Below are 9,481 nucleotides of genomic sequence, written 5' to 3' on the forward strand. Positions count from 1 at the left end.
TGTGTCTGTCTAGTTGTTTTGTTCCAGGTAGTGTTACAATTGAATTGTGTTTGTTATATATATATATATATTAACAGTATTTTTTTTTAAAAAAAATATGTTATAATTTGATAGTATACGTCTAAACGAGTCTAAAAATATAACGTACCGGTAATTTTATTTATTTGCATATAGTAGTAAATTAAGTAAGCAGCTGTTGAGCAATAGATAGACTAGAGTTCTTCAACAAAAACAATGACCCAATAAGCTCAAACACTAGACGTCTGTTCTTGCTGACATGAAGAGAAGAAGACGTTCGACCCCTTTTTCTCCCTTTCTCTCTCTTCATTCTATCTTTTGATTTCACCTAACTCACACTCTTCTTTTGCTTTCATGGAAATGAACAACAAGGATCGCGAAATCGCTTCCGCTACTGCTCATCAACCTCACTCAAATCACTTCCTGGTATGAAATGCAAACCCTCGTTTTTCTGTTTCTTTTTTCATTTCTTCCTTTTTTTTTGGGATTTTTCACTTCTGTTTAAGTTTAAACCCCATGAATGGTAGGCCATTGTGGTCCATTGTTTTCAACCTTTTCTTATGCAATAGTAGGGTTCAATCTTTTTTTTTTCCTATTGAATATGGGAATGGCTTGGGTAATTAGTGCAAGTAAATGCCAAACACAAAAATGTATAATCATTGTGAAATGATGGTTTTGAGTTCTTTAATATGGTATGATATGTATAATCAATGCAATATGGTATGATTGTGTTTATGAGTGTTGTTTGACAAACTTTAATCGAATTTGAGGAATGGGGGAGCATTTAATTCTAATTGATGAGAGTGAGTTCGATTATATGAGCAGATAAAGGAAGAAAAAGACCAGCCAAATGCTGCAATAGCTGCAAAGAGTGTGGGAGCTATTACCCCTTCAAATCACGCTCCTGCACTTAATCAGCAATACCCTTCGGCTCCTCAAAATAATGCAGAGCAGCCTGCCCCAATTCCAAACCCTTGGGCCTCTTCCCAATCACCTCCACCCTTATCTGCCAACCAATTGCACCAATTACCTCATTTCGCATTGAATCAACATGGCTATCCACCGCCTAACCAACCCCAATCCTTTTGGCTGCCTCATCAACATCCTGGAGTAAATGCACCTCCTTTCTTTCACCCGTTTTCTCCTCTTGGAACTGTTAATGCTAATTGGCAGCCTTCTGCTCTACTTGGAAGCGGAACTTCATTGAACGACCATACTCAAGTTCCTAATCCACATAACCAAGTTGGTTACACATATCCAGCTTGTCCAGGTATATCTATATGTTCTTTGGAACATATATGTTCAACTAATTTGTATCTGTATTACTAGTTTAGTATTGTTCTGTCCAGGTATATATATATTCATTGGAATGTTTCTTCTAAGCAGGGCCTTGGGATCCATCATCTTGGTGGGGTCAAGTTCAGCAATCACGGCCTCCTTTTCCTTATACATTCCCAGGTTCATATGGTCAATTTTCTCTACACCATCCAATGATGCCCCCTTGCTCTACCCCTGCTGAACAATTATCAGAAAGGGGAAATATCAAGCCATCGGCAAAACTTTCTCAAAAACACCAGAAACTATGGGAAGCCCAGGTATGATTGCTTTTGTATAACCGTCTTCTATGAACTCTGGTATCATTATCTTATGATTATGGATATAAACTAAATTGGTATAACATCTAGTCGGCAGAGAATGGAAAGTTATGGACCATAATTGATCAGTTGCAATCGGAAATAGCTAATTTCAAGAGCCGCGTGGAGAAGCTTGAAGAAGATGTTTCATCTCTGAAACAGGCAACAGCAGAGCCGATTACTCATGTTACTAGTACTGCTGTATCTGGACAACCATCAAAGAGGGGGAGGCCGAGGAAATCAGCTGCTTCAGCTGATGCTTTGCCTTCACTAGATGAATCTCAACCCTGTACTCAAGGTAGAAAGCTGAAAACACCAATTTTCGAGAAAGTCATCCTACACAAGGCAGAAAATAATGTGAAACCAGTTCATTTGACTGCCCTTGCACAACAAGGGAAGGAAAAGGTGACAAGGGAAGGAAAAGGTCTCAATTGCTCAGTTACTAATGGGAGCAATGCAACAATGCCTGCATTCCACAATCAAAATGCCATAATGCAGATGGGTGGCGTTGATAGTAACTCGTTAGAAATGAAAAATAACAAGGATAAGGTTGCAGATACGAATGATGCCTTTGCTATTCTGGCTAAAGGGATGGACCACAGAACTGCTTTGGCTTCTTGTCACGCAGCAAGAGACAACAGGAGCCTCGGATGGCCCTATGCAATCTTACCTCAAGGCAATGGAAATATTATGGCGAATATGAATCCACAAAGATTTTACAATAACAGTAGTCTTATCAAACATGGTGAAAAAGTTATTAGTGGATGGGGTCTTGCAAATGAAGGGGATGCTTGTGATGAGCTTGATGATGCAAAAGCCAAGGATGATAATGATGAGGAAATGGAAGATGATGAGAGCTCAAGTGGTGAAGAAATTGCTTGTTGAAAAGGTAAAAGTCTGTCTCAGTTTGGTACTTGGTGATGCAAATTTGGTTTTTGATCTCCTTTTGTTTTGACAGTATTAGAATAGACTAACTAAGTCTAAGTTAACGATGGGAAAAATCGCTGTTCAATTGGGCCAAATTTCTTGGCATACAATAGCAAAGATTTGTTGCCCAAAATTTTGTAGAGGAGCAGAAATTAAAATAGGTCAAAACTTGAACATGGCTAATTTTGATATGTTAATCTGTATCTGTATGTAAATTGTTGTTCAAATGTTGTTTACAAGTTACTTAACTGGGAATTGCCTCTCCTGTTGATCTGCCATTTTAAAGATGAGATGATGCACATGAATATTTTTTTTTGGTAGGAAAAAGAAAGGAAAAAACAAACAAAACACCAAAAAGAGGCCTAACCCGGGATTAGCCTAGAGAAGCTAACCCCCACCACATCATCCAATAGGAGAGAAGAAAGGAAATTAGGAGGAGAAGAGAAAGTAGTGACTCCCAACATCTTCTCATGACCCTCGGCTGCTAAACGATCCGCCACCCAGTTCTGTTTTTTGAAAATATGGCAGAAACTGATGGACTCAAAGGAAGAACAAATCCTTTTGATACTTTTGATTAAATTCTGGCTATTCAAACAAATAGCTTTATCTTCTGATATCATTTTGATAGCTTCAAGGTTATCAGATTCCACAAGCAACTTCTTCAAGCCCAGACTCGTAGCAAGTCTAAGGCCAGAAAAGATCCCCCAAAGCTCAGCAGAAAAGGAAGAACCCATCCCAAGATTCTGAGCGAACCCGGAAACCCAAAAACCACCATCATCTCTCAGGATTCCTCCAGCAGCGATTTTCCTGTCCTTCAGACAAGAGCCATCAGTGTTTAACTTCACCATCCCACTGCTAGGCCTACACCAGCCCAAGAGATGAACCGCCTTCTTCTGTATAGATCTAGCAAGAGGGTCCTCCTTGAAGCTATTAAAAATAGTGCAGAATTTCTTGGAGAAGAAATCAACCAAATTAGGAGTAATAACCGTTTTTCCTTCAAAAATCCTCCATTTCCAAATCTGGTGACAGACAACTGCAAAGATGATATCACCATACTCCAGATTGGCTAACAATATACCCTTAACACCATCAGTAAACCAGTCAAGGTCCGGATGGGACAAGAAAGCAGACAACAACTAGTTAGGGAGAACTTTCCTCCACACCTCTCTACTCTTAAAACAGTCCATTAGAGCATGGCAAATGGTTTCCTCATGCCCTCTACATCTGCTACACGCCCCAGATTCCACCAAGTGCTGCCTTTTCCTATTTGTATTAGTAAGCAATCTATTCTTGACACCAAGCCACAGGAAACTCCTAATGCGGTACGGGACTTTCAAAGCCCAAATCTTTTTCCAAATATCAGGCCGAGGAAACTCCATATTCTGATTGAAGGCCTCGAAGGCAGACTTACAAGTATAAGTTCCATTATTAGTCAAAGCCCAACAGTAACTATCCATATCTTCCTCTTTATTACTAATCTTAACTCCTCTAATCCTTAAAAGAGTTTCTATATTAAGGAAAGAATCAAACTTTGACCAAATCCAATCACCCTCAAAATCAATCACATCAGCAATCCTCCAATCCCAGATATCCACAGGTGGCGGGGAAGTACAAACCTCTAATAAAGACTTTTTACCAATCCAGATGTCATTCCAGAAACTGATAGAATTCCCATTTCCCACAGCCCAACCTATCCCAGAGCAAAACTCTGAGAACACATTGCTTAGGCCTTTCCAGAGAAAAGAACAATTAATAACTCTCTCATTGGGACCACCAAAAATCTTATATTTTCTATATTTCCCGCATAATAAGCGAACCCAAAGAGAAGAAGGAAGCTGCCACATTCTCCACAAATGTTTCATAAGTAAAACTTTATTATTGTCCCTAGCTTGTCTAATCCCCAGACCCCCCATCTCTTTAGGTTGGCAAACCTCTTTCCAAGGAACGAGGTGAATTTTTTTCCCTTCCGCAGAATCCCCCCACAAGAAACGACGATTGATTTTATCAAGATCCTTAAGCACCGGCTCAGGCAATTTGCAAGCTTGCATAATATGATTAGGAACCGCGCAATTGACAGTCTGAATCAGAGTAAGCCAGCCCGCCATAGACAGGGTTTTAGCTTTCCAACTAGCACATTTACTATTAGCTTTATCGAGAGTCTCTTTAAAGGAAACTTTAGAAACTCTATCACTATGGAGGGGACTCCCAGATAATTACCTAAAGAATTGGTCAGAGGAATACCAGATATATCACTTAGCCTTTTACAAACTCTTTGACTCATGTTTTTAGAGCACAACATCAGAGATTTTTGGATATTGAGCTTTTGGCCAGAAGCAGCGCAAAAGCGGCTAAGGATATCCATGATAACACCAATTTGCTCCTCATTTCCTTCCACGAATAACATAACGTCATCAGCGAAGAACAAATGAGTAACTGGGGGACAAAATTTATTGATGGAGACAGGATGAAAACTCCCATCGTCAACCGCTTCTTGGATAAGGTGGGTTAACCTTTCCATAGCAATGATAAATAAAAAAGGGCTCATAGGATCCCCTTGACGAATACCCCGAGAAGGAGTAAACTCCTCTGACATATCTCCATTAATCATAACCTGAAACACAGGAGAAGAAATGCAGACCTCGATTAATCTCTTCCAATTATCAGGAATACCAGCTCTATCCAGACTCTCAAGAAGAAAACTCTAGTTAAGGCGGTCATAAGCTTTTTCCAGGTCTAATTTAAGAGCCACAATACCCCTCTTCCCCTTTTTAATCTTCATAGAATGGGTCATCTCCTGGGCAACAACAACATTATCCATCATCTATCTCCTAGGAACAAAACTGCATTGATTCTGACTAATAATATCCGGAAGAATACACCGGAGTCTATTAGCTACAATTTTGGTAATAGCTTTGTAAATCACATTACAAAGACTAATGGGCCTCATTTGTAAGAACGAGGTCGGCTTCTCCACTTTCGGAATCAGGACCAGAAGAGTTTTATTCACAAGCTTAATATCCTCAGAGCCACTGAACACACCTTTAATAAAGCTATACACACCTTCCTTTACCGTCTCCCAATGTTTATGATAAAAATCGGCAGGAATCCCATCAATCCCAGGAGCTTTAGTAGCCCCAATACTAAAGACCGCCTGATTAATCTCTTTCTGGTCAATAGGGTGGAAAGCTTCCAGAATCAACTTATCACTTAATCTGGGAAACGTAATCCTAGAAAGAGCTTTATCCAACTCCACCCTTTCCTCTTTAAATAAATCTTTATAAAAGATAAGGGCCAAGAGACGAATATCCTCATCCTCATAAGCCCAATTACCATTCAGATCTTTGATAGCATTAATCCGATTCCTCTGCCTTTTAATCACAGTAAAGAGGTGGAAATATCTGGTGTTGCGATCTCCATCTTTAATCCAAGCTTTCCTAGATTTCTGAAACCAGAGTAGCTCTTCTTGAATAAGCACAACTTCCAATTCCTTCTGGAGAGATCTAAGAAGACCATCTAAACTATGATCAAATCTAACATCCAAATTGCGTTGAATGCCATCGATTCTGCTCAAAAGCTTGTTTTTCCTTCTGATAATATGGCCAAAGATGTTTTTATTCCAACCCACCACATTCCTTCTAAAACCCTCTGCAGCAAGTAACACATTAGAATGAGACTGCCAATTCTCCTGAACAAAGTTTTTAAACTCAGGATGAGACTCCCAAGCCACCTGGTACCTAAAAGGTCTATCCCCTCTAGGACGATGGCCTCTAACCAGCTTGATTAGAATAGGACAGTGATCAGAGTGACGAAAAGGGATGTTTAACACAGTCACATCAGGAAATCTACAATGAGCCGCCATGTTCATATAAACTTTATCTAAACGAACAAACGTACTATTACGTTTCCAAGTAAACTTATGGCCAGCAGCACCTAAATCTGAAAGCACACACAAATCCATACTCTGTTTGTGATTAAGACACCGGTTCACATAGTGGTTCCCACCCCCTCTTTGATCGCTCGTAAGAGCAATATCATTAAAATCCCCAGCTACAAACCAAGCATCCTCCATACTCGTACTCATAGAATACTGAACCTCCCACGGCCTTTTACGATTGGCCAAAATAGGGTCAGCATAAACAAAGGTGATAAAGAAAGGTATATTCCCAGGATAACTAATTTTGCTGTGAATAAATTGTTTATCCATACTAACAATATCAATATGAACACGATCTGGCTTCCAGAAGAGCCAAATCCCACCAGCCCGGCCAGTAGCCTCCGATCTAACACAATTCCAATTTCTAAACTTTCTAACCACCTCATCATCTTTACTTCCACTAATCTTTGTTTCCATTAAAGCAAAGCAAGAAGGGTTAAACTGTTTAATTAAATCTTTAACATGGATACGGGTAGCCTTGCTAGCCGCTCCTCTAACATTCCACACAAACAAATCCATCAAACGGAAGACTACTGACCACAGGCCCAACACCCTAAACCAGGTACTTATTAGGGGCTCCTAAGAGCCTAGAAGCGGTACCCGCAGGCCCCCTTTTATCCAACAGTTCCAAGGAACTTTGGTTATTTTTCTGGTTACCCTTAGGTTTCTTCAAATTCATTTTATTGATAACCATAGCCTTACCATTTCTAGGCTCAGCACAGTTTTTCGGGACACTAACCTCTTTGTCTTTCTTTAACACCGTTGGGGCATGAGCCTGGGATCCACCCAGAGCCTCAACTTTGGATTCAAACAGAGGATTGACAGTCTCCACATTAATAGCTGTCGGCTCAGCAGATTCTAAACCTGGCATGCTAAGATCCATCTGCTCATTCGCAGGATCAGAGTCTAGAACCTCCTCAATAGAGAGAGCTCCAAACCTAGACCCTGCAACTACAACCGATGCATTACCTGAAGCTTCTTTCTCCTTTGGGCCAGACCTCTCTTTAATGCTAGGACTGATCTAGAGAGGACCCGAGTCCTTGCCAATGTCAGGAGGAAGATTCTGAACAATAGTCGCACGAGTCCTGCACCTTCCCAACCTCTTAGCAACCATCCAGGGGCCAAAGTTCCTTCCATCCTCTTGAAACCCCTTTCCTCTCACCTTAGCGGCTTCAACAACCTCCTCCACCACTTTCACTCTCTTAGGGCAACCTTCATAAGTATGACCGAACATACCACATTCGAAGCAAATATTATGAATACCTTCATACTCAATAAAGTAGACAGTATTCTGAACACATAATTTTGATAAGAGGGGCTTAGCTAGATCAATATCAATGCATACTCTCGCAAATTTACCTCTAACTGCCCCAATGGCAGTCTTGTCCACATGGTGCACTTTTCCAATGAGCCCACCAATCTTATTAAGAAAGCTTTCATTATAATATTCAATTGGTAGGCCCGGGAACCTTACCCAAGTAAGAATCCTATTCACAAAGCAATCATGTGGGTTAAAGTTAGGGACCCATGGCCTTAAAGCCAGAACATGATTAGAAATAATATATGGACCACCATTAATCACGGCATTATAGTCCTCTGCTCTAGTAAATTTAATTACATAATAGTTGTTTTCTAAGTCCGTAATAGTGACTTTCCCTTTCTTGGCCCACTGTGCCTGGATTCTCTGAGCAAAATAGTTAAAACTAATTCTTTTTCCAAGCACCGTTACAATTAATGAAAGTTTCCATTTGGCCCTGAGGTCACGCTTCTCTGTCGAGGAAAGCCGAATCACCAGACATAAAGGGTGATCCTGTTCTCGATCCTCAATATCTGAATCAGAAAAATCCTCCTCAGATTCATTTTCTACAACATCTTCGTTTGACAAAGGCTCCTCGTCAACCACTCCCATAACCGTATCTCTCCACGAATTTTTTCCAACGCCTTGTTCGTTACAATTTTTGTTATTTTTTTTAATATTCTCATCAATAATAATACTAGATCCCAAAATCTCAATGGAACGGGCCTCCTTGGCAACCGCAGAAACCCCACCATCCACCACCATGGCGCCCCAATGTCCCTGGCCTGCCAGTCCGACCCCCTGGACTATCGCCCCATCCTCTACTTTTTTCACTCCCCCAGCGCTATCTCCTAAAACCACAGCCGCAGGGGAAGCCAACCCGCCGGCCTGCTACACTCCACCCCTCCCCTGCCCAAGAATATAGAGAAATCAATCTTGCACAACTATGTTGTGTTATAAAATTGTTGCTATATTTATTTTGAAAAGAGTAACATCTTTGATCAATCACAGCCTAATGGGAGTTGTTTGGGCCGCAAAGAATCATAAACTACTTATAGAGCTTATAGCTTCTAACGTCTGTTTGCCTTTGAGGCATTTAATTAGATCAATATATCTGCAACTTGCGAGATCGACTGTCTATTTAAAAATAAATACCGTTTAATAATTTATAATTATATATATAATAAATCAAAACATATAAATGGACATTTTCATTAGTTAAAATATTAAAATGCATTTGTTTTTAAGACAAATATACTAACAATCTCCCACTTTCCACTTTGACATAACATTACAAAAAGTGCCAATATTAAGATATGTAAACAAAAATGCGTATGAAGGGAATCAAATACTACTTTTATTACTCAAAATCATTTACTCTAAATCATGAATAGGAATCTAAAAATACTTCTTTATTTCCTCCAAAGATATTTGAATGGTTGCATCTTCAATTGTCAATTTCTTTGCCATTTCCTCGAGTTCATTGTTTTTCTCGGCTACTAATCTCTGAAGGAGATTCGCATGATATGTTTATTGTGAGATATTTTGATTTCCTTTGACCATTGTCACTCATAATGGTCTATCAAAATTTGCAACGTCAAGTATCGAACCGAGATTACTACCGTTGATTCTGATTCTCATAATGACATTGTATGTTAGAGGCCTATCTAA

General features: G+C 39.8%; 1 protein-coding gene across 1 annotated transcript; it reads left to right on the forward strand.

Annotated features, from left to right (window-relative positions):
• Positions 1-254: 254 nt before the first annotated feature.
• On the forward strand, positions 255-2,849 carry LOC136230424 (uncharacterized). The gene is made up of 4 exons (XM_066019487.1): positions 255-444; positions 844-1,288; positions 1,405-1,613; positions 1,704-2,849. Exons 1-4 carry the CDS (start codon positions 373-375, stop codon positions 2,535-2,537), a joined length of 1,560 nt encoding a protein of 519 aa, XP_065875559.1. The 5' UTR covers positions 255-372; the 3' UTR covers positions 2,538-2,849.
• Positions 2,850-9,481: the final 6,632 nt, after the last annotated feature.

Source organism: Euphorbia lathyris, chromosome 5, assembly GCF_963576675.1.
Source record: "Euphorbia lathyris chromosome 5, ddEupLath1.1, whole genome shotgun sequence".
NCBI classification, from domain to species: Eukaryota; Viridiplantae; Streptophyta; class Magnoliopsida; order Malpighiales; family Euphorbiaceae; genus Euphorbia; species Euphorbia lathyris.